This window comes from Numida meleagris, chromosome 27 (genome assembly GCF_002078875.1).
Source record: "Numida meleagris isolate 19003 breed g44 Domestic line chromosome 27, NumMel1.0, whole genome shotgun sequence".
Taxonomy (NCBI): domain Eukaryota; kingdom Metazoa; phylum Chordata; class Aves; order Galliformes; family Numididae; genus Numida; species Numida meleagris.
Genome location: NC_034435.1, coordinates 4,100,261 through 4,124,554, shown reverse-complemented (window position 1 = coordinate 4,124,554; position 24,294 = coordinate 4,100,261). Strand labels below are relative to the sequence as shown.

Below are 24,294 nucleotides of genomic sequence, written 5' to 3'. Positions count from 1 at the left end.
CCTGTACATGCGTGGAGATGCGTCAGACTCTCTGTGCAGTGTCATCAATCTGTCTTCTTTATTTTTTCCTTCCCCTATAGAAGTACATGGCTCTGCGGATGGTCAGCCAGAAACACTTTCTTCTGCCTCTCCAAACCTGTTCAAACCCAATAACGCTCCCGTTCAGACCCTGGTGACCTCACAGCCGACTCTTTCAAATGTGCAAGATGATACCAGCAAAGAAGATGTAATTTTTTTCTAGTTGTTTCCATTACTCTTCTGACATACTGTTTCAAGAACTCAGGCTCCGGTGTTCAATGTGACAGAGACCTGACATGGGTGTCTTCTTATTCCTGCCTCGTTCATACTAGCAAGGACCAGCCCAGGATTGTAGTTTTACTTCACTGGCTTCTTTGCCAGCAGCTCAAAATGAGGGCACAGTGGTAATGATTTGCTTTTAAATTCACAAACCATGGAAATGTGTTGACGCGTGGCATGGGTATGTAAATTCAGAGCATGTTAAAATGCTGCCATTTACTGCAATTTGCTCTCTTCGGTGTATTTACACTCTTTGTGAGCACCATCTTGTAAATTGTTGTAGTTGATGTTGAATCTTTCAGATCTGTATGTAAAAATTTTAATGCTAAGCCTCTGAGTGGCTGAGATTTTTTTAAAATCCGCATTCACAGGTGCAAGGTTGCTCTGGTGGATTATGCTAATTCTCTGTTAAGTAATTGACTAGCAAACCAGACTCCGTAGAGCCACACGCGATAAACATTGTGATACCAACTCCCAGGAACCAGACTCTGTTTCTTTAGTCAATTCAGTGGAGAACATGCTCAGTGGCCAGGTACCGTAGAAAAAGCAAGGTAAGCTTCTGAACAGTCTTCAAGGTTCAAGAGCTCCACCTACTTGTGGATGAGGAGAGCTGAACGTGTGAGAATGCGTGGCGTTACAGAGGGCTGGACTGAATGCACGTGGAATTGCCACCGGCTCACGCCAGGAGGCCTGGCTCCCTGCAGACATTGAGCAGCTCTCCATGTTAGTGAGAGCAGTACAGGTTCCTAACCAAAACTCACCAACTGGTTGGGAAGGAGCTGAAGAGACGTGCTCCTTGCTGGAGGATGTGTAAGAAGTGTTTGAATGCAGTAATTATTGTTTTGTTTCATCCCAAGTCTTCTGCATCTTTTATTTGTCTGCTAAATTCCATGGACTTTACTCCAAGTATCGTAAGATATCAAAGCTGCTGTTACTGCAGAGGCTCCTCTGCAGCAGTTTAAGGAATGAAGGGAATATGAACTGTTTGGGTTTAAAAAAAAAAGTGCTATTAGCTAAACCTCTGTTGGTTTAGCTGCTTACAGCTAAACCAGCTTTGATACCTCTTGTTAAATGGGTCAGTTCTTAATCATGGAATGATGATATTAACAGAGCCCTGCTCGGAAGGCATTATTTCTTTGTAGTAGTTTGCACAGTCAGTTGTTGTGTTCTGTCACTTTACTCTGCATCTCAGTTCTTTATCACTCACGTTACCTGAGGGCATGTATTGCAACGTGTGTTGGATGTGACCAGGCAGATGTATTGCACGCAGGAGAAATTATTTAGAGGGGATTAGCATGGAATTAGAGAAATTGGTTTCTCAGAGCCTAAAAACATGGGGTAGTATCTTTCAGAACGTGATTGAAGTTCTTTGGTATCTTCAGCTCTGGTTTAGAGTGAATTTTAGCACAGGTAAATGAAATGCCTGATCGGTTCCCATTCGGTCACATGGCAGTAGTGCTAATTGACAGCATTCAGTCTCCAAATCATGGCTCCTGTCTCGGTGATCAGAGCTATGTGACGTCAGTGATCTTTTTTTAAGGCATTAACTTCACTTTGCTTGAGGGTTTTAAAACTATTGCAGTAGTTACAGTGCAAGAAACTGCAGAAAATATGGAGTTGACTTGCAGCTGATGATAGCTGGGGTTGTCATCTCCAGACAAGAACCTGAGAGATCCGAAGTTACAGGTCAGCGTGAGAGCAGAAGGTAAGCTGTGAAATACTGATTCTGTCTCGGGGAGCACGCTGTAATGCTCTGTGGATTTAAGGGTCTTCTTGCAAAGTGATGCTAGTAAAAACCTGAAGATGCTGAGTTCAGAGTCGCAGTGTCACCCGTGAGAGGAAACTTGGAACAATCTAGCATGCTCCAGACTGGTCACACCCCCCCCTCCTCCCTGATAAATGATTCCTGTTAACGAGGGCACGCTTCGCTTTGGCACCAAGGTAGTGCTTGGGGAATAAGGAGCCTTGCAGGACTTCCCCCGGTTATCGATGGCTGGATTTGCAGAAAACTGCTCGGGGAACATAATCATTCCTTCACTGAACATCTTCCTACGTCGTGTTTTCGCATTCCTGAAACCTGGGTTGAAATTGTGGAAATATCTTAAAATCAGTGTAAGCTGTCATCGACTCAGCAGCTCTGCAGGAGTGATTCTTCAGCTGGCGGATGCAGAGACTCATGTCTGATACCCGTGTAACTCCTGCTGTAAATGCACAGCGAGGCAGCAGGAAGGCGCAGCGCGTTGTCTCTGCGCTGTGGTTTGGCCCAGTCCCAGTGAAAACCCCACTGCCCCGAGTGACCAGCTCCTGAGGAGCCTTAGCCGAAGGCGAAGCTGGATCAGTGGACTCAGCCACCTCAGCTGAGGAAGGAGGTCTCTGTTTAGCAGTTTTAAAACCATTTTTGGAAACGTGTATTTGGTTTAATTTTGTGCCTGTCTTAATGTATGGGGGAGGGAGCTCTGTGGATCAGAGAGATTTATTGGGAAACTTTTTTTTTCTCCTTCCTCCGTGCGATGAATGGTGTCAGATTTGGACAGTGCAATCTGGAAAACATGAAGTCTGCAGTGAGATCTCATTTCTTTTGATATGTTATGACTGAAATAAAACCGTCATCATATTAATTGTCAGCAGCGCTTCGGGTGAGTTACAGCTCTTAGCAAATGAACGCCTGACCCTTGCAGGATGGGGTGTTGGTTCAGCATCTTAAGAGTTCCTTGGAAAATCATCTTTGGTCTGTAACAAACATTAAGGTGATTTCTGCTACCCGTCTGCAATACACATCTGGCTGCAGCTCGTTCTATGAAAGCCACGTTCACCACGAACAGAGATCATTCAAGTGCCATAGGAGGAGTCTGTGATTTCGTGTACAGCCCCCAGTCTGGGGGAGGTCTCAGGATGTTTCATTGCTGGTGTGGAGTGTGCTCTACCCAGAGCGTGGTGAAATGACTTGGAACCGCTGAGGGAAGCGAGTGGAGTGGTTCCTTGAAGTGAAGAGTGGGTCAGCACTTCTGCAAAACTGAATCTGGGAAACTGTTGTTAAATCATCGCAACTGAGTGAACCAGTTTGGGATTCTGCTCAAATGTCCCTTGTAGAAGAATGTTGTTTCTAAGCAGATAAGATGGCAGAGTGCTGCTGTATCCCGGGCCGAGTGACCTGCTGCTGGTCGCGAGTGACGGCGTTTGGCTTTGGGTTACTTCAGATAAGAGTTTCCTCTGAAGTGAGATCAGAGATGAGGCAGCTCCGAGCTCTGTGCCTCCCAGGTGCCTTCTGCCTTCTGGGTGGGGTGTGGAGGAATTCCCAGCACAGGCTTCGAGCTGCCTTCCTCGCGCTGTGTCACAGCCGTGATGCCGCTGTCCTGTCTGAGCATTGTGATGGTGCAATGCAGAGACTCGGGACGGCTTTGATTCTCGATTTTAATTCTGGTGCAGAGGTTGCTTCCTCCTTCTCTTCCCATTTGGACAGAGGTCATTTTGTATTTCAGACTGAAGACACTCCCTCCTCCCCTGTTCACTGCTACTCAGAACATCTGCCCTGTGCATGCTGTAAATGCCTTCCAAGCCTCTACCTGTGCTGTCTGTGGATTGCAGCTGTGACCTGTCCCATGGATGGAGATCACTGGTGGTTCCCAGGGGGAGGCAGAAGAATCGCTCATTCTGGAGATCCTTGCTCGTCAAGCTAACGGCGTTCCTGCAGAGGTGGGAGGAGCTGTCAGCAATGTGCTCGCAGTTCTGAGTGACAGCCAGGTGATCCTGAGTGCACGGCACTTGCTGTTCGCCATTTTCACTCTCAGTGAAGGTTGAAACTGAAGCTAGGGAAGGTTTAAGATGCATCGTTTTGCTTCTACTTCCAATGCTGCAGAAGAGGCACTGCGGCTCCGCAGTGCTGTCCCCGTGTTGTGTCCCCGTGCCAGGGATGGGGAGCAGCTTTGTTGCCTTCCCCAGCAGTTCTCCCATTTGCAAGGAAGGAAGAATGCTGGTGCCAGGTTACACGTGTGCTGTTCCTGCCTGACCTTGCTGAGTTGTTTCTTGCTGTTCTGTGTGGTTTGTTCTCTTTGTGTTCTGTTTTTGGAGAGGATCCCCCCCCCCCTTTCCTTCCAAGGCCAGACCCAGATCTTTGCAGCAGGCGGTGGCTCTGACATTCACCATGGGCACGTTGTCCATCAGGTGCCGTTTGTGCAGCTCTGCTTCGTACCACGTGTGCCATGTTTATAAATCTGCTTTCTTTTTTTATATATTTTTGTACTGAGAAAAATTGGAGCACTTTAGAAAAGCTTTTCAGAACCCATTTCTGCTTGTACCTGGGAGGGGCCCTGGGGTGGACGTGGGTCCTGCTGGGTGCCTGTGTGCACCTCGCTCGGAGCTGTGAATTCCCCGATGCTGTTCAGTCTTAGGTCTGGTTTCTAGGCCCACCTTGCACTGAAAGGATTGGATAAATGCTCACGGTTCCTGGTTAAATTGACCATTCTGCTGGGGAAGTGTTTTCCTCTTAGGATGTAAGCATTGTAAATAGTTCATTCAGTGCTGATGCTGCAGTAGCGACGTCTTCGTAGTCTTACTTTATTTGTAAAGATGGTGGATAAATGTTAATATTCTGTTGAATTGTGCACTCTGGATTAATTGTACACTTGATCTTAGCGCACCAAACGATGATTTTTACAATGATTGCAATGTTTCTCCACTGAAGGATTTCAAAGCTGCAATAGGACTGAAACCAACTTCTAGCAATAAAAAAAATAAAAAATAAACAAGCTAACTGCCTTTATAGATGTATATATACAGAGAGAGATGGTTTTTTGTACTTGAACCAAAGGTCAAAGCAGCAACCACATCTCACGTGCTTCTCTTTTTCTATCCTGGACAGAAATAACGGTATGAGCGCTGGCAGTTTCCAGAGGAGAGGAGGGAGATGGATATGAATAGCTGCAGACACTGGCAGTGAGGTGAGAGCCCTGGGAAGAAATCAGCTGATCTCAGAATGCCTGAACTCAGCACGCTGGCAAAGAGCGAACTTCACCAGGTTGCTTATATTAGCACGTAGTTCCTTTGCATGGTGCCAGGCGGAGACATGCCTGGCTCTGTCCCAGACGGTATCGGTTCCCATTTGGAACGAGTCTAACGAAAATAGAAACTTTCTCCCCGCTGCCTGTGCCAGCTTGGCAGCTCCGTACCATCCCGGAGCCCTGCAGTCAGCACGCTGTGTGTGCTGGGAGCAGCCCACTCGTGGCAGCCAGGCACTGCAAGCTCCAGTCATTCCCGAGATCAGAACAGATGTAAAATGTGAAGAGAATGGGAGAACCAGGATAGATGCTCTCCAAGGAAGAGGTGTGATTTCTTTTTTTTTTAATCATTAAAATCCTGTACTGTGGCCACCACTGAGGAAAACCCTCAGCCAGTTCTGGATGTGCCGGTGCAGGGGATGAGCCCGAGCTGCCTTGCGCAGAGATAAGGCTTTGTGTATATCAAAGCATCCTTGGAGGGCTTGGGTTCCTCGTGTGCAGGAGTTGCTAGGCGAGTCTGCGTTTCTTGGTCTCTGTGTGCTGCTGGCATCTGCTTTGTGGCAAAAACTGAAGCTCAGGTGGAGCTCAGCAGGGGCAAGCCTGGATCTCGGGCAAAGCTTGCGTCTGTTGGGAGCTCGGTGCAATGCAGCCCTCGGAGCTCAAGTGAGGGTGGGTGCATCTGCGCCGTGCTCTGGTTCTTGCTGCAGCAGCAGGTCAGCATTCCTTTGGTACCTGCAGACGCCCTGTATCGCTGATGCTGTCACTCAGCTCTGATGCGCGTCCTCTGCTTTTCACAATGAAGGTGTGACTTGAGGAAGGGCCGCGCTGCGCAGAGCTCTTCCTGGCTCGCACCGGTATGCCAGCAGCTCCGCCCTGCCTTGTCTCTCCTTGAGATCTGTAGCTAATTAACCCGAAACCCAAACCACATTCTTTCTGTTTGGATGAATCATTCTGGGGCCATAGGCAATGACCAGCTTTGTGCTGAACCTTCCTCTTTCATGTGGGTGAGACGCGGCGGATGGTTCCCATACGTGCATCTGAGATTCATTGCAGGCCAGATGCTGGAGGACAAACACACACGAAGGATATTGGCTCCGTGGTGCGCTCTGACAGCAGGAATGTGCTGTGTTCTGTCTTTCCCTTCCCTCAGCCTTGTGACTCAAATCCAGTCTGATTTCTCATCCCTCAGCAGCCGAGGGATGTGGGCCCATCCTTGAATGATGCTTACGTTGTTTGCTTCTTGGCCCGTGGGATCTGGCAGAGGATAAAGGCAAACCCTCTGAGAGCTGGCGGCATTGGAGTGTGAGATGCATGCTCCCTAGCTGCATAGCACTGCATGCATGGGAGATGGGAGCAGGGCAGGGAGCGCTTTGTTATGGAGGTACGAGTACATAGGACTGTGGAAAAAAATCTCAGTGAGCAGGGTAGCATTGGTGTCCCTTTCCCATGTCAGAGCAGCAGCAGGTTGGTGTTCACTGCGTGGAGCACACGGAGTCACCCCAGGGGACAGCCAGCACAGCGCTGCCGGAGCTGAAGGCATCTCGGGTGGCAGCACGTGACACACAGCTCGTCTGGGGAGCTCGGGCAGCTGGATGGTAGAGCCGCTCTGTTCCAGCACCTGCAATGTCTGAATTCACAGCCAGCTTTGTTCTTTGGGCCACCACAGGTTGTCGCTGAAACATGGGGACGTGTCCTCCAGTTCCATGCCAGGTGTGTGGTGGGTGTCCTGCGGAGCACGGGAAGGCCCAAGAGGCAGCCCAGCTCGCTCCAGGTCAGGACGGGCTGTACATAGGAGGGAGAAGGCTCAGTGTGATGCTGTGTTGGTGTGGCTTGTGCCTAGGATGCCCATACGTGTTACCTCTTCCAGACTTGGTTGTAGGCAGGGGTCTGGCTCCTGCAGCTGGGGGTGCAGCCACGAAGCAGGGGTCTGGGCTGGGAGGAGAGGCCAAGGTTTCAACTAGGTTCAGATTCTAAATGGGTTATATTAATTCAGGAGGATTTCTGACCTGGTAACAAAACCAAGCTCTAAACTGACTTCATCTGCAGCCCCGTTGGCCTAAATTTTCTCGCCCTGGCACTGAAGCAGTGATTGGATTAATGCATGGAAATGTCAGACTGGGAAAACAGGTCTGCGCTGGGAAGCATCACGAGGGAAGGTGCTGGTTTTCCCCAGGAGCGCTCCTGCTGAGCTGGGAACTGGTTCCCGCTGGGGGGGGGGGAGCAGGGGCTGCCTGCCCCTGATGGAAGAGGGAGGCAGCAAAATGGGGCTCGTGTGCTCTTCCTTGCCAGCAGCGCAGAGCAGGCAGGCCCAGGTGCGCTTCAGGAGCCGCTTTTCCCTGAGAAGTAGTTAGCTGAAGTGCAGTCCGAGGTGAGGAAACGATTCGCAGATGCTTGCAAAGCCTGCAGCAGGGGCTGCTCGGTAGTGGCCCCAGTGGTGCTGACAACGCTGCCATCCCAGCGCCAGGAGCAGGAGGCAGACAGAGACCTCTGCAACTCTGTGCCAAAGCCGGATGTGGTTGGGAGCTGGCATTTATTGCTTGGCAGAATCAATAAAACAGCTGCAGCTCGAAGGGCCGGGAGTGAAACCTCAGCTCTGCTGTGTTGCTGGGCAAAGTCGGACTTTGTCCTCCCCTCAGGAAGTGCTGTAGCTGTAATACAGGTGAGGCAGCTCCCAGCTCGCTAACAGCAAAGAGCTGCTTCCTGCCGGCCCCTGCTCCCGGCCCCGTGCTGCTCTGGGCCTCTCCCCCATCCCACACTGTGCAGTGCTGCCAGGAGCTGCCCGCCGTGCCGCTGCTGTGCCCAGCCTTGCAGGGGGGGCTGGGGGCTCGTCCCCCTCCCGGCTGCTGCATGAAACTTCTCTTGGGTTTTGTATGGAGCGGGGAGGGGGCACAGCAGGGGAAAACGGGAAAAGAGCCGGCCTGCAGCTGAAAGGGGCAGAGGCAGCGGAGAGCAGGGTGGAAATGAAGTCATTGTATCTTCCTCAGCCACCACGAATGGGGCGGCTTTCTTCCTTCCAGTCTTGCCAGTTCTTGCCTATACTAGCAGCTGGGAATGGTCGTGACATTGATTTATTCAACCCTGGAATGGAATAATTACTCACACCCAAACCGTGCTTCTGCGGTGAGACATCGGGTTGCACCTTCAGTACCTATTTCCTCTGCCTCCTACCTCCCACCCTGACCCCAGCGCTGCCTTCCTGCTGCACCGGGCCCTGGCAGTGAGGAAACCAGCTCCGCTGAGCGTGACCATGCAAGGGCAGAGACCTGCTTAAAGCTGGGCATTTGAAACGGGCTCACGTGTCCTTCAGAGCAGGAGGAAGGCAGCGCGAGCTCTGAGCTTCCCCGTGGCACAAAGAGGGGGGGGAGATCTCAGCCCTCTCCTGCAGAGCGGGGCTGGATCTTCACGACTTCTGCTAAACTTCTAAAGAGAAATGGGGGCTGGGAGGACTTGCAGCTTAAGCACACAGAACAGGCAGGGGACGGAGCGGGTTTCATTCAGGTTTATTGAAGCAGCTCCAGGCTGAGTAATAAACACACACAACTCTTGTATAAAAAATGTACAGAACCAGCCCATGGGCAAAGTCCTGTCACATGTTAAGACATTACAGGCAACTGCATCTGGTGCTGAGTGCGTTCCAAGTCGCAGGCAGCGGAGCAGCCCAGAGCTGGCTGCCAGTTGCTTAAGAGCTTTCTTTGTCCTTTCCAGTAAATATCACTTAAAATATTAAAAGAAAGAAGTAGAAAATAATCCTTTGGCTCCCGGGCTGAGATTGCGAGGAGAAAACCTGGAACCATCTCCTCATCTCCAGGGCCGGCACAAGCTGCTGCTCTACTGAGACCCCTCAGTGCTTGTCCCCCCCCCCCCGGACTGAACAGAGCAGATTTACCAAAGTGGTTCAGAGCCAAAGCTGCAGAAGAAAGTGTTAAGAGAGCAGTGCGCACTCAGTCCCAGAGCACTCCCCAGCTCTTGCAACCAGCACAGAGTTCTGCGCTTGTGGAACGATGCTTGCTCCCCTCTGCAGCCAGGAATCTTCTACAGGTGTTACAGAATATTTCATTACGCCAGTTCGTGTGAGTAGCAGAGCTCTGGCAAGCGGAAAAGGCAAAACAGACGCTGCAGGGATCTGCGATTCACCGGCATCTTTTCTCCCAGAAGTGTCCAGAAGAGTTTAATTCCAGTCGCAAGTTTTTAAGAATTTAATTGCTGCATAGCAGGAAAGAAATGGCACAGAGGGGACGCCAGAGAATAATTAGAAGTGAATAAACCCTGTGTTTATATGTAGACAGGGCTTGTCTTTCGCAGGCAATTACCGGCCATTCTGGGACTAAACCCCAGCTATAATCTTATTCTGGCACCAGCCCACAGCCCTCACGTCCCACAAGACATTTGGGTGCCACCAGCAGATGAACCGTGGCACCAGGAGGAGGGGGCAGAGCTAAAAGCAGCAGCCGCCCCTCGTGGCACCGCGCGGTCTCCCCACGCGCCTCCGGCCAGCCCCTGTGTTAACATAGCGCTGGCTCGGCCAGCTTTCTGCACCAGGACACCCAATCCTGCTCGCAGAGAGCATTCCCCAAAATCTTTGCATAGGCCAAGGCTCAGTGGAAGCACGAGGATGCCAGGTTAAGTGTCTCGTTATTTATACTCGTCTTCCCGCAGCATTTGAGCTCCAGCCTCGAAGCACATGTCCAGAGCTGTTGCCCGCACAGGCTGTTTTCTGGGAGAGCTCCAGGACCGCAGTGCACCTGCCCCTCAGGGTCCAGCCCTCACGCAGCACAGTTACAGAGCAGCTCTGGGTTGACACCATCCATTCGCCTCCCACGCTCTTCAGGCGGCCAGGTACTTCCAGGTGCTGACGAAGGCGGTGGGGATCAGGGAGTAGGGCACCGTGGTGACGCTGCTCCAGGTGTCGGATGAGGGATCGTAGCAGTCCAGCGTTTTGCAGCGCTGCGCCCCGCAGTAGCCCCCCACCACGTACAGCCTGTTCCCCGACGTCACGGCGCGGCAGCTGATGCGCTTGGCGGTCACGTCCCCAAACTTGGACCACTGGTAGGTGTCACTGTGGAAGCGATAAGCGGAGCTGGCGGAGAACTCCGTGTCCCCCCCGATGACGATGACGTGGCTGCCCACCACCGCCGCGGCCGTGTACCGCCAGGGCTGGGGGCAGCTGCCGGGCACCGTCCAGCGGTTCTGGCAGGGGTCGAAGCACTGCACCTTGGGCAGCTTCTCCTGGTTCGCGCTGGTGCCGCCGAAAACAAACAGCTTCATCTTGGCCCCCACCACAGCGGCGTTGCTTACGCCTTCTCGGAGAGGGGCCACCAACGACCACTTGTCCAGCTGGGGGTCGTAGTGTTCCACTTGCTTGAGAGAGACGGAGGGAGAGGCGGGGAAGGCCCCACTCACTGCCGTGTGCCCTCCCACCACGTACAGGCAGTGGTCCAGCTCCGCGGAGCCGTGGCCGAACCGCGCCACCAGCATGGGAGCGGCTTTGGCCCACTCGTCGTGGAGCGTGTCGTACACCCAGACGTCCTTGGAAGCGCCGTTCTCGGAGCCCTTCCCACCCGTGATGTACACTTTGCAGCCGATGGCGCAGGCGCTGCACTCTTTGCGAGGGCTTGGGATGTCGGCACGGGGAATGATCTCGCGGGTTTTCTGATCCAGCACGTAGATCTTGTCGCACATGAAGGTCTGGCCGCCGAGCAGCAGCAGGGCTTGGCTGACCTTGCGGGGCCGGGCGCAGCACCCCGTCACCAGGCCGTCGTTCTGCAGGATCTTCATTTTGCACCGGACCGCGTCGGCCACGATCTCCTCCCCCAGCTTGTGGCTGGTCACCAGCTTCTCGCAGGCCACCTGCTTGCGCAGGTAGGACTCGGGCAGAAGGGCCAAGCGGACGGAGCGCAGCAGCTCAGGCAGAACCTCGTGCCGCCGGGGCAGATCGTATCGGATCCAGCCCATAACGGCTTCGTACACCAGGGTCTCGTCCTCCACCTCCAGCTCTTCGCTCTCCACCAGCTCCAGCAGCTTGTCTTTGGGCAGCCGGAGGAAGTCTTCGGTCTTGCAGAGCGAGGTGAAGTTGGCCAACGCCATCCTCCAGGACAGCTCCAGCAGCCGCTCGCAGCAGTGGGCGTCGGACAGCAGCAGCATGTTCAGGCAGTTCCCGGGGTAGAGGTTCTTCTCCAGGAAGTCGGCCGAAGCATCCCGAATATCCTGGAACTGCAGCATGTCCCCGGCCTCCAGCAAGGACTCTGCATTCTCCTCGTTGATCAGCACCCGGGCCGAGTAGGCGTAGTCCAGCAGCAGCTCCAGCACCTCGGGGTGGAGGGAATCGTGGAAGTTGACTTCTGCGTCCCTGCTCTCCTTCAAGCCGCCGCTGAACATGGCGTCGAAGTAGCGGCTGCAGGCGGCCAGCACGGCGCGGTGGCAGTGGAAGGCGCGGTTCCCCGCCCGCAGCACCACGTCGGTGAAGAGGTGCCGCTTGCGAAGCAGGTTCAGGTGGGTGAGGAGGCTGTCGGCGTGGCCCGGCTTGTGGAAGAGGTGGATGTTCATGGAGCCCGAGCTCGAGCGGGATTTCCGGTTCTCGTGGCTGCTGACGGACATCGCGGCGAGCTGCTCTGCGAGGGAACGCCGGAGGATCGGCGGGGAACGCTCGGGGAACGCGCGGGGCTGCGGCGGCCGCGTCGGAGAGCTGTGCGGGACCCGGCGGTGCGAGCGCGGAGCCCGACGGTAAGGGCAGCTCGGTGGCGGGCGGCCCGCAGCGGCAGGAGCTCGCCCAGAGCGGACCCAGCCGCTACCGAGCGGTCCGGGACCGAACACCGGTGCAAGGCGCGGAGGTGACGGGCGCTCCCCACGCTTCACCTGCCCCGCAGCCCCACGCCTTACCGGGGCTCGCTCCGAGACGGGACCGCTCGGGACGCGCCGCGCTCCGCTCTGCCGCTGCGCTCCGCCGCCGCGTGGCCGCCCCGCCGCTGGCCCCGCCCCCCGGCGGAACAGCCAATCGGCGGCCGCGGCGCCGTCGGCCCGTTCTTTGTGAATGGGAGCCCAGGGTCGCGCGTGCGCATGCGCCGTCCGTTAACCCCTTCCTGGCCGGCGGCAGCGGCCCCCCACGTGCACGGGGATCCGCCGGGCCGCGCTCCCCACCCGCAGCCGGGCGTTCCTCCCGGGCGGCAGCACCCCTCCCTTCCGTAGCGGGGCTCCGGCGGCAGCTAGCGCCCGCAGGGGAGCGGCACGCCAGGTCTGACGCTCGTAAAGCACGGTCGCAGCTTTGTTCGTTGAGTCACCGTGCTATAAAGGGGCCGTAAAAGCAGGAGCCGCTGTTCTGAGCTGGTATCAGCAACTCTCTGCAAAGCCCGCGCTATCTGTTAATGGCCTTTCACATCTCAGCTTGCTGACAAAGTGAGGTCACGGCCGGAACAATCTGTCCCTGCTCAGCAAATGTTTTCCCGCATGGAGCAAAGCAAGAGCCGAGCAGAGCAGAGCCGAGCAGCGGCCGGTTCCCAGGAGGAGCAGCTGTGCTCTCACAACATCTCGTGCAAAACAGGACGGGGCAGCTGAGCCGGAGCAGCAGCAGCCACCACGAGCAGCTTGAACCCGGGCGCGTTTGGGACCAAACCCATTCTCTGGAGAAATACGGAGAATTCGGACAGCTCCAGACCTGAAAGCTTCCCGGGCTTCCCCGTCTGCAGTTTGAAATTGCTTGAGGAGAAAGTGCATAATGCAAGGGCACTTAAGCCTTTGATAGCATCCTTTGTCTTTGTTTAAAGCGTGATTTAGTTTTATTGCTTCTGCACCAGAGGTTTACACAGGCACACTGTTTGTTTTAAATCACTATAGCTACGCCTTGCCCCTGGCTAAGCAGCACAGCATGTCCTGAAGGGGTGGCTCAATTTGGGCAAGAGCACAGCAAGGTGCATCCGACTTAGGGAAAAAAAAAAGTTAACTGCAACAGCTGGGGCCGGCTGAGGACAGGACGGGGCTGCAGCTGCAGCTGCATCAGCTGTTCCACCTGTCTGCAGGCAAGGCCTGCGCTGACTGCAGGAAGAACACGAGTCTTTTGCAGACAGTGGCGGCCAGCACTCCACGCAGTGCTGCATGCAGACACCTGCGGATCAGCCACCAAACTCTGAGCACAGTCAGCAGTGTGTCCCCTGGGGCAGCGGGGCGAAGGTCCAGGTAAACAGCCAAACAAGGCAGCAAGGACAGGGCAAAGGAGAAAGAGCAGCAACGCTTTGTTATGCTCCCTGCAAAGAGGTAAGAGGCAGTTTCTGCTGTTTGTTACACACACAAAAGCCAAGCATCCTGGCAAGGTGATCCGCACGGTACCGAGTAGCATGGAACACAAACACAGCTCAGACTGAGCAGAACCGTTTCCAAAGGACCCATCTCCATGAAAAATTCAAGTAGTCAGGTGCTTTGAATCATTCCACTTGAAGGAAGATGGTAACAGATGGTCTCTGCCTGCCCGTGGGTGCTGCAGCTAACACAGCACAAATGCCTTCTGTTGCCTAGGAACAGTCTGGGGCTTTCTGAAGCCAGATAAATAACACTTGTCTACTTATCAGAAGTAATGATGACCCAAGGCCACCTTTGAAGCATTTCTCACATTTATTATTGGTACTGCTTAAAAATATGATTGTAGAACTCACTCGTGCATTGGTTTGACCAGTTATTTCAAAAATGATTAACAGGTTTTTTTCCGTTTTTCTTAGTTCTAAGTCCGTTGGCTCTGGCAGAGCTCGGTGGAAGAGCTCCACCCCGTGGCCTTCCACAAAGGCACAGCCAGAGCCGCAGTGCTTGCTCTGGTTTAACCAAGTCTCAATTCATGACATTTCAAAGGCTGCAAGAAAGCTTAGCAAGGCACTGTATACAGTTGCTGTTACTTTCCCCTATCACCGCTAAAGAAATACATCTGTCACAAAGGAACCTGCCACCCAGCAGCCTCCCTCCACCACCCGCTCCTGTCTGTGTTTGGGGTATCACCTGCTCTGGGCTCAGACACCCAACACCTGACAGAGAAACTTCCACCCTCAAGGCCACCTCTGTGGCTCAGATGATGCACCGAGTGCTGGGCCTGGAGCTGGAACTCGCAGAATCCATCCCTTGGAAGTTCTGAGTCAAAAAATCACGTCCGTTTCTCCACCAAACACTGACTTTGTGCTCTTTCAGAGGAGAGCAGAGACTGGAGGGTTGTATTTGGAAGTACAGGAGGGATGGAAGTGACTGCAACCTTTTTTTCCCCCCTGTTATCAATCCTATGAGATTTCTTGATTTTCAGAGGATTCACCCAAAAGATTTCTATGAATAAAATTTGTCAACCGTAAGTAATCCTCTCTGTAACAGAGCTTTTGATTACGCGCTCAATTACAGGATTCATGGAATTAGAATCACTGGCATCCAGGAAAGTTAAAATCCACCCTGCCTCACTAAATGCCTTTTTACCACGTTAAAATCAGGTTTCAGAGGCTTAATCGTAGCTCATGCAGCTCCAGAACTGCCCCTTCCAGATGCCTGGTAGATACCGATCAGGGAAGAGATGGTCCCCAGGAGCCCCACTAACCACGGAGGGAACCGCCCGGCCCACAGGAACCCCGGCGGCATCCAGTGGACAGCGTTGGAGAGATCTGCCAAGTTACTAACGATGTTCAGAACTTCAGCCTTCACTTGGGCTCGCATTTTCTGTTGACTCTGTGGTGAAGGTGGAGTACTGGAAACAAAAATAATGTTAGTGATGGTCTTCTGTCCCCGGAGGTGTTTAAGACCAGGGCGGATGGGGCCCTGGGCAATGTGATCTAGTACTTGATCTAGTGGCTGTAACCCTGCCTGTGGCAGGGGGTTGGAACTTGACGACCTCTGAGGTCCCTTCCAACCCAAGCCATCCTATGATTCTGTGCAACGATAGCTCACAAATGAGAATAAGTAAGAATATTCGGGTGAAAACAGGTGGAGAACCAGGGAGAGGAATCATACCACTTCCGCTGCCTCAGCTTCCTTCTTAACTGGAACAAGATTCTCAGGGATCTGGAAATGAGACAAACTGAAGTCATTCCTTGCAGAGCAGCAGCGGGGCACTGAGCTGAGGGGCCCTCCCTTCGGCCGCCGCTCACCGCAGGATGCCCAGCAGCAGCGAGAGGCCCCAGAGCGCCGTGCTGGCTGCCCACCACCGCTGGGAGCGGCTGCGGATGACACCGGTGTCGGCCGCCCAGGCGACGTGCTCGCAGGGGTAGTAGAGCTGGTCGGCCACGTTGCAGAGCACCGAGAGCCCTCGCACCAGCGCGTCCTCGTCCTGCGGGGAGCACACGGGCACGCCCTGACACTTGCGGCCTGGAGGGCCGCTCCCGCCGCGCCCCACGGCCCGTGCTCACCTTGGGCCCCAGCCCGTAGGCGCAGCTGTGGCTGAGCATGGCGAAGTCGTCCAGCAGGCGCAGGACGGTGCGGCAGGAGCTCAGCTGGGCCGACACAGCCAGGAGGCTCCCGGGCAGCCCCTCGGCGGGGCTCTGCGGCCCGGCCAGCGCGCCGCCCGCCAGCTGGCAGCCATAGCACAGCGCACGGACCTGCGGAGTACGGCCCGGTGAGGGCAGGGCCGCGGCGCAGGGCCCGCTCCGCCCGCCCGGCCGCAGCACTCACCGCGCGGTCGCGGCCGCGGTACGACTCGAGCGCGGCCACCAACGCGCCCAGCGCTCCCGCCGCCATGGCAACGCCCCCGGGCCGGGCTGCCGCGCGGGGCGTGCCGGGAGGGCGGCGCCGTGGCCTCGGTGACGCGGCCTGCTCGCGGCCTACGTGCGGGGATGGCGGCCCAGGCCCTGATCCCGGCTCCCCTCACGGGCATTCCTTTCCTGCGGGCCTCCCACCTGCAGCTGGGCGCTACCCGCAGCGTCCCGCAGGACGGCGGTCGGCCATTTTCTCACCTTCAGTTCCCCCCTTTCTGGGGGGATCGCAGGCCGACGCCGGCCGAGCCGCCCCGCAGCGGGGACGTGTTGAACCGGAGCGGGGCTGAGGGTGGGGGGCACTGCTCGGAAACGCGGCTGGCATTCCCAGAGAAGCCCCTGCAGCCCGTCGTCCCCATCGTTCCCCCAGCACCATGCATCCGTATGCACGCGGATCCCCGCATTCGCATCTGCTCCTCAGTGACGAGGGACAGCTACCCCTGCCCTGCAGCCCCTACCCCACAACCCACCCTCCCCAAAGCTCAGGAGAGCAGTGATCACATTCTTTGTGGAGACAGAGAAAAAATAAGGCTCCCTCCATCTGTCCACACCACCTCGTATCCAGCACACGGGATCCAGCCTGCTGCCAGCCCGTGGCACACGCACAGGGGTGAGAGCTCCCGTGTTAAGGGTTGCACGGGATTCCCACACACAGGGACTGTCAGTGGCCTGGCTCACAGTCATGCTGCCAACAAAGCTGCATGGGTGTTTTGCCTTCTCTTTTTATAACTGAATTAATCCAGCCGATGCTCGTAAAACACCTTAAATGCTAACCAGAGATGCTTACAGCCAAGCGTTTCCAGCAGAGAACATCTCTGCTTGCTGTTGCCGCCGGTATTGCTGGTCTCACACCAAAGCTGCATCGCTTCTGTTGCACCACGTCCACGTTCTGCAGTGTTGCAGTCCACGTTGCTGCAACCTGGCGTTAAGTGCTCTGCCATTTAACGGTGCTGAATCAATTTGGGAGCAGCCGTCTTGAGAGTATCGTTTCAATCTCATTCATGTTTCCTTACAAGTGTAAATAGAACATTATTTTTTTTAATAACACCAATTCCCCTTCTGGCTGTTTGGCAGGATGTGCTCCCATTATTAAAGGGGATGGACGGTCCTATTACCACACTTCTCATCAAATGCAGTTTAAAGGTGAATGCAGTCCACCTGCAAAGCCAAGTGAGAAGGTAATAACATGAATTTGGGGATGACCAAGACACAGTTAACAGCACATCGCCATGTCGAATTCTGTCCTGAAAGGGGCACGATCTGTGCAAGTGAAAAACCAGTGGATGGAAAGACAGAGGTGGGAAACAAAGGGATTGTGCTTTAAGTAGCAGTTTTATAGCTCTCTTGGCTTCCCTTCAGCACAAGTCTTGTATTAAATTTGGGGATCCCAGAAGCAGCGGATCTACGAGTGAGCAAAAATATGCCTACACTGCCCCAGACAAAAGGAAGCACAGGTATTCAGCAGGATAGCCTGACGAGCATCCCCAGGAGCTGCTCTTTCTGATAGGCATTGGTATTTAAGCAGCTCATATCTGATATCTTGCAGATTCTATGACAAGGAACGTGCCGCCTTCCAGATCCACCACACAAACGTGCAGCTAGGGGATGGTCGCACCAGATTCTCCACCTCAATGTCAGAGCTCTTTCCAGTACATAATGCAGGTAGCGTAAGTCTGTGACACAGAGACAACGTACAGACCACTGCTAAGGCTTATAACCAGCTGAGCAGTGTTTTTTATCACTTGACCTTAATAATATAGATAAAAGATATCATACATGACTATCGTATGTATACAAATTTTTATTTTTAATGTTTTATTGTTTTGATATGCTCAGTACCAGTATCCTCACAGTGAGGTTCAGTTTCATCCCTGGCAGGTTAAACAGCTGTATTCATTCCTGTGCTCTATTGCATGTGAAGAAGCTGCTGTAGCTCTACAGTGTTCAGCATCTGGGGTGCTCTGACATCCTTCACTCTTGCCTTTGCCAGAGCCTGTAGCTATTGCCTGCCTGAACAAAAACTTTTCATCCATCCCCAGAGGTGATGAAGACCCTGAGAGAAATCGTGCACTGGCAAGAGTTGCCACGACACAGTTCTCCTACCCAGAGGTCTGTTCCCATCCTTGCTGTGTGGGGGTTTCTCTGGTGGACAGCCTCTCCTCTTTTAAGCACACTGTTCTAGCACTTCCTTAGGCCAGCGTCATTCATTCTCCCCTTTCCACGCTGGCTGGCAATGCGAGACACTGAGCTGCGTGGGGCTGTGATGTGAAACAGGGCACCTTTCCCAGCTCCAGCCTACTTCCGTTAAAGCCAGCTGCTGTGTTCCGTAGACTGGCAGGTGGAACTTCTCACCGAAGCCTGACTTGCTACTGCAGAAATATCAAAGCAATGTCTGCTTAGGAGATGACCGTTCAGGTTCCTGTTTCTTCAGCACAACGCAGCAGTCAGACTACCAGCCACCACACCAGACCCAGAAGGTGACCGGAGACAGCAAGAGCCACCGTGACAGCCACCTCCCCTTCAACTACTACAGTAAGGCCAAGTTACTCAGACTGTCCTGGTGCTGGATGGAGCCGGTGTAGCTCTCCTGGGTCTGTGCTAGAAAAAGCAATGCCTGGTGCTCTGGGAAGGGAAGCAGCTCAGATATCTTGGGTTGGAGGTGGCAGGAAGGCATGGCTGCAGCTTCAGTGTCGTTAGTGAAACGAAGCCATTACTTTGAAATCAGGCAGGACAGCCATGCTCAGCCCCTTGCCTCCTGCTACACAGAGTGACTGCTCATCTCAGGCACTTCCACCTCCCCAGGTGACATCTCACTTATTTGTCACTTTGATGCCTGTGCGAGCTATAGTAACTCACTGCTATTGTGTAGTAATTGTTAGCATGTTTGGGTGGTGACATGAATGCTTTCTGGGACACAAACCAGTGGCTTGACCTTTCTCCCTTGCTATATTTGTTTTCTGAATTTACTTTACATTTGTATTTGGGGGAGGCAAGAAAGGATTTGAATAAAAAGCTGTGCTTTTGCAACCTCAGGAAGAGATGCGGTTTGAGCTGGTCGTGGGAGGCATTAAAATCCTCCTCTGGCACTGCTCCTGTTTCTGGTGGCCGATAGTCTGCATTTGAGAGAGGTCTCTTCACCCTGCATATCTGTTTTTAAGCCATTTGTTTTAGATGTGAAGCAGATAACAGTTGAAATTGCTCTTTTCATTGGCTTCATGCCTAGTATATGGAATGATGTTCCTGTCTTCCATGTGAATTTCTTCATCTACCTCCTCACTGAGAATTGTCAGACTGCAGCTGTTTGCTGGGCAAAGGTTTTCACTGAAGTGCTGACTGCGAAGTCTGTCTTTACCTCTCATTAAATGGAAATGTGTGCAGATCTGTGACTGCAAGTCAAACTGCAAAGCTTTTCTGATGTTGCCTCCCAATTTACTGGCTTGAATTATCTTTTTACTGCACTCTGCGAGCAGATGAAAGTCCTGTCACAACCACACGGGCTACACTGGTCCCACACAGACAGCAGAAGCAACGACTCTCTGAAGACATGCTACAGCAGGTACAGCATTAACAGGCTGGCATTTACCGTGGGCAGGTTTGGGAAGAGGGATTATGCAAAGCAAAGCTGTAACCACCCCATTCAGTCCACGTTACCACCCATACCCATGTGCTGTTCTCTCTCCTCAGATGAAACGCTCCCACCTGGTGCTGCCCTGGAAGGTGCAGGACCTCTTCAGTACTGAGCAGAAGGATGAGTTCACACCCAAGTACAGAGACACAGCAGAAATCCAGGCAGCAAACTGCCAAGTGAGCTGTGTCCCACTGGGGACCCTGAAGGAATACTGCTCCCAGAGAAAGGTGCTCTGCACACCGTGATGCTCCCCCTGTTCCCCTGCTTGCCCAGAACTTCCTGCAGTGCCGACTGCCTCTGTGTGGTGTGTCACCCAGCTGTTCTGCTGCTTCCGTTCTGGCCCTGCTCTTGGCCCAGCTGTGTGTTATTACAGGGAACATTTACTTCAAGAGTTGAACGAGGACATGAAGCGTTGTGACAGCAATAAACACCGGGGCATCAGCCCAAAGACATGGGTGACATCTGTCTCTGGAGTCGCAAGATCCACACAGGGTCCTCCAGGCGGGTGCAGGGGCAGGAGGGAGCAGGCATGGTGGGGGAAGCTCAGGGGAAGGGTGAGAGATCAGAAGCACTGTCAGGGCTGTGTGTGGGCTGGAATATTCCCGTGTTATCTGTTTGGATTTTAGTGTCAAGGCCTGAAAGCAAAGGTCAGTGAACAGTAGGGCAGAGAAGCAGCCCTCCCCAGCTTACGATGAGTGGGGCTGTTTTCCTAGCAACAAGCAGAGTATTTCTGTTGAGTTGATAACTCCTGTGGATTTCCTGAATGCTGAGCTTGCACTAACTCTGTTGGGGATGTAGGTATTTTAAAGGGAGGCCAAGTGAGCAGGGCCAGCTGCTGCCTCGTCACAGCTGCCACTTCACAAGCTCTTCTCAGCCTTTTGGTGCAGATGGATCTGATTCACATGTGCTGTGAGCCAGCACTGCAGTATTAGAACAGGGCTTGCTAACTCGTTCCCAGTTGCTGCAGTCTGTGTGTGAGCAGTGGCTAGGCCCACAAACTCCCTCTGCTTTCCTCTGGAGATTTGACATTACATCTCTTGGGAAAGGGATGTTCTTTGCTCCACGTGTATTTGAAAGAAGCTGTGTATTCGAGCCGTGCAGATTCCCGCAGCTGCTTCACGCAGTGTTATTTGCTGGCATGTTGCAAACACCGAGATTCAAAAGTGTCGATTGCTTCACTGGGTGTAGTAACAGGGACTTGCGCACACTGTAGGCCTGCCCCATATTTTTACGTGACCATAAGTTGGCACTGCTACCTGCTGTGCTACTGCAGAAACAGCTGCTGTTCCCCGGGGTTAAATGCTGAGCACCAGCTTTTGGTGGTGAGCTGCTGCTGGGGGTGGGCTGCGGTCGTTCACTTTCTTTTCATGTAGATCTTGAAGCAATTTCAGACACAGAAAGTCCAGCTGGCTTTTGGGGAAAGGGTCTTTGCTTTCTAAACCCCTCTCCAGCCGCTTACTGAAATGCCTCAGGACTGCCTGAGTTGGGAAGGCCAAGCAGACCGCGTGACCTGAAGGCTGCACAACACCCCTCCCTGCGGACGGAGCCACCAGCACGTACCCGTGGCACATCAGCAGTGTCTGCGACTCAGAGATAAGACCAAGTGACGTTCCTTCTCCGGTTTAAAAGCGCTGCCACCGGCCTCCCCGGGCCCCTCCTCGGCACCGCATCGGCTTCACACACAAGGTCAACACTAAAGCGTCACCACAAAGCAAGGTCTCAGTCCCACCTGGGGGGGCTGCAGGGCTGGGCTAGCTCGGGCCAGGGACGAAAAGGGGATTTCGGTGCAGCCTTTGCTCTTCCTTCCCTCCCCTGGGGGGGCTGCACGTCTCGCTTGGCTCAGGAGCCGCAGGCATAAGCGGGCCAGCAGCAATGCAGCCCCCGGGGCGCGTGCGGAGCCTGGTGGTGGAGCTGGAGGACGGGCGAGGGTGGGGTGCCTACGGCAGCGGGGAGCTGCTGCACGGCCGCGTGCGGCTGGAGCTGCGTGGCACGCTGCGCCTGCGGGCGCTGGAGGTTTGCGCTCGCGGGCGTGCGATTGTGCACTGGTTGGAGAGCCGCAGCGTGGGGCTCAACATCGTCTACCACGACTACACCGCCTTCCAGACCTTCCTGTACCGCCGCTGCCAGCTCATCCCAGGTAAGGCTGGGGCTGGGGAGTGGCTCTGTGCTGCTGGGTGGTGGGTTGGGACCCTGTGGGCTGCAGGCCCCCCCGCTCTGGGCAGATCTCTGCCCTCCAAGCGCCGGTGCCACCTGCAAGCGGGGTTCTCCCCCTTGACCTCTGCCGAGGTTTTCTCCACAGCTGGTTTCTGTGGGGCTGCCTGCAGGCTTGGGGCTGGTGAGCACGAAAGGCTTGTGGCTTTTGTTCTGTTTGTGCAGGGAAGTGCAAATACAGGGTCTGTTCGCAAGTGTGGAAAGAGCACTTAGGAGCTCGGTAAATATTTGTTTTCAGTTTTCTGATGCTGGAACCACATGCCCAGCTGGCGTGTTGCTTGGATCTGCTGGATGAGGACAAGGCACTTGAGTTATCTGTGTAGTTGGGATGAAAGGATCCAGAGCCAAGTGACATGGGACATGCCAGCTGTCTACCTGCTCATTAACTCTGCCTCACAGAAGTGCACGTCTTCCATCCTCCCCCACAATGATACCGCTGCAGCCGCGGTCGTTGCTGCCATAGGGTTTCCCTGATTCTGAAATCCATGAGGGCACCCGGAGGCAGTGCCTCGCTGCCGATGCAGAGCGATGGAAGCTGCCTGCCTGCAGCTGGTCTTGTCTCTAGCCCGCACTGTAGGTCACGCTCTCTTTTTCGAGGGGTCCGTACCTTACCACCATGCTCAGAACATCTACGTTACTCTGGAGTTTCTGTCTTTTTGGCAGCGGCCCTTCTGTGCTGTGCCTACGGATGGCCCCGTGGCAGCTGTAGGTGTGTTAGGCATCCCAGTAACAACTCAGGATGTGGGAGAAGCCCCGGCCCTGAGCTCCAGCAGAAAAGATCCCGCGTGTTTGGTCACCGCGGTGCTCAGATGGTGGCTGCGTTAGCTGTAAGGTCATAGGGTGAGCTTTGTTCCCTGCTATCCCCACAGTGAATGCCTGTAGGGAAGCCACAAGCTGCTGTGAGTACATTTGGGTTCCGCTGGTGTGCCTGGCTGCTGCCCGACCCCTGGGGCCGCCTGGAGGAGGGCTCTCAGCCATGGAGCTGCCAGCTGTGCAGGCAGCAGGGAGCCCTGTGGGCGTCATTACATCGCCTGCACGCCGCTTCCTTCTCTGCTGTGTGAGGGGGACACGGGTCTGTGATCGCAGGAGCGCTGTGGGCTGGGAGAAGCGCTGCTCTGCAGCCAGAACCGCTCCCACGTGTCCGTCCTGCCGGGTCCTGCTCCGTGCCCCCCCCACCAGCAGCAGCCTGGGGGAATCGTGCTGCCACCCAGGGCTCCCGTGACTGCTCCCTCGTCGCTTCCCGATGAGTTGGGCCGTGTTTGGGAAACGCGGCGTTTGTCATGGCAACGCAGCGGCACCGAGCAGGGAGCCGGGAGGAGATAACGTGCTGTGCTGAGCCCGCTGGGTTTATCTGCAGCTCCCTGGCAGGGTGGTGAGCGTGGGACCGGCGTGCTGCGCTCCCAGACAGCAGAAACCATGGAGAAGGGTGTCCAGGGCCATCACACCCAGCGTGCCAACGGGGGGCGGAAAAAGAGGGGACAACAGGGTTTCATGGGCAAAGGCGAGGCCCTGGATGCGTCCGCACGGGATGCTGGGGGGGGTCCCACAGCGCTCTGTGAGCAGGGACCCTTCTGTGCCAGCCGGGGGGGCTGCAGCCGGCTCTGTGCTTGTGGCTGAGGCCAGGGCTGGCTGCAGCTGGCCCGGCCTTGTGTCGGGTTCTGGCTCCCGGGAGATTGTCAGGGAGGTCCCGGGGACGCAGAGCCCTGTGGGTCCCCACGGCACAGGGAGCGGGAGGGGGCTGCTGCCGTGGGTGAGGCTGAGTCACAGCGGGGGCTGCCCGGAGCCTTCCCAGAGCCCGGCTCATGCCAGGACATGCCTCGCTTCCTCCTTCCCACTGCTGCCGCGCTCCCTTCGCAGTGTTTGCTATGATTCATATTTGCTCAGGGCAGCAAGCGGCCACATGCAATGAAACACGGCTCCTTCCTCGCGCTGCGGACCCCCAGCTGCACAGCAGCGATGCTGGGCGCAGAGCGAGGCCCCGCGGGCGCGATTCGCCACAAACGCAGCGCAGGGCTGCAGAGAACCGGCACCCGCCTGGTTAAAAAGCCCACGGAGGATGCATTGCTCACCGCGTAATTGCACAAGCTGAACGGGAGCCAGTTCTTCATTTCTTAGAAATAAGCGGAGCCGCGTCCCCGAGCAGCCTTCCCCGCATCACCACTTGGCCCAGCCCAGCGCCGCGATCCGGTCGCAGCCGGCTCCGATCCTGGGAACGGCTCCGGGAAGGGCGCGGGGTCCCCGCACGAGCAGCGCTGCGGGCGCGGGGCCGGGATCCCGGCGGGGGGCACCGCCCGGCCCCAGGGGCTCATCCCTGGGGCGCGCACCCCCCCCTTCCCGTGGGGTCCCCGCGGGGCTCAGCCCTGAGCCCACCCCACCGCGCCGCCACGGGGCTGAGCGGGGCCAGGGGCCGCGCGGCGACCAGCACCGACCCTGGGGGAACGCGACCTCTCCCGGTCCGAGGCAGCCC

At 55.2% G+C, this 24,294-nt stretch overlaps 5 protein-coding genes across 10 annotated transcripts in view; 3 read left to right on the top strand and 2 right to left on the bottom strand.

The window, feature by feature from the left end:
* ARHGEF18 (Rho/Rac guanine nucleotide exchange factor 18) overlaps window positions 1–5,056 on the top strand; it is a 47,993-nt gene extending 42,937 nt beyond the window's left edge. For all 6 annotated transcript variants that reach the window (XM_021378360.1, XM_021378359.1, XM_021378357.1 and 3 more), the window contains one exon: window positions 81–5,056. In XM_021378360.1, coding sequence (XP_021234035.1) covers window positions 81–241 — 161 coding nt within the window. In that variant the 3' untranslated portion in view covers window positions 242–5,056. The remainder of the gene's footprint in view (window positions 1–80) is intronic.
* Window positions 8,777–12,242, bottom strand: LOC110388772 (ectoderm-neural cortex protein 1-like). Its single transcript, XM_021378363.1, has one exon. The coding sequence runs from the start codon at window positions 11,883–11,885 to the stop codon at window positions 10,116–10,118; it is 1,770 nt and encodes a 589-aa protein (XP_021234038.1). The 5' UTR covers window positions 11,886–12,242; the 3' UTR covers window positions 8,777–10,115.
* On the bottom strand, window positions 13,867–16,007 carry PEX11G (peroxisomal biogenesis factor 11 gamma). The gene is made up of 5 exons (XM_021378719.1): window positions 15,909–16,007; window positions 15,647–15,835; window positions 15,389–15,567; window positions 15,252–15,302; window positions 13,867–14,988 (listed from the first exon to the last, which is right to left on the bottom strand). The coding sequence occupies exons 1-5, from the start codon at window positions 15,972–15,974 to the stop codon at window positions 14,760–14,762; spliced, it is 714 nt and encodes a 237-aa protein (XP_021234394.1). The 5' UTR covers window positions 15,975–16,007; the 3' UTR covers window positions 13,867–14,759.
* On the top strand, window positions 15,994–20,876 carry TEX45 (testis expressed 45). The gene is made up of 8 exons (XM_021378717.1): window positions 15,994–16,598; window positions 17,063–17,166; window positions 17,348–17,442; window positions 17,535–17,650; window positions 17,979–18,097; window positions 18,319–18,520; window positions 19,459–19,544; window positions 19,673–20,876. The coding sequence occupies exons 1-8, from the start codon at window positions 16,070–16,072 to the stop codon at window positions 19,859–19,861; spliced, it is 1,440 nt and encodes a 479-aa protein (XP_021234392.1). The 5' UTR covers window positions 15,994–16,069; the 3' UTR covers window positions 19,862–20,876.
* Window positions 21,283–24,294, top strand: part of ARRDC2 (arrestin domain containing 2) — a 6,523-nt gene continuing 3,511 nt past the window's right edge. The window contains exon 1 of the mRNA XM_021378718.1: window positions 21,283–21,753. Coding sequence (XP_021234393.1) covers window positions 21,489–21,753 — 265 coding nt within the window. The 5' untranslated portion in view covers window positions 21,283–21,488. The remainder of the gene's footprint in view (window positions 21,754–24,294) is intronic.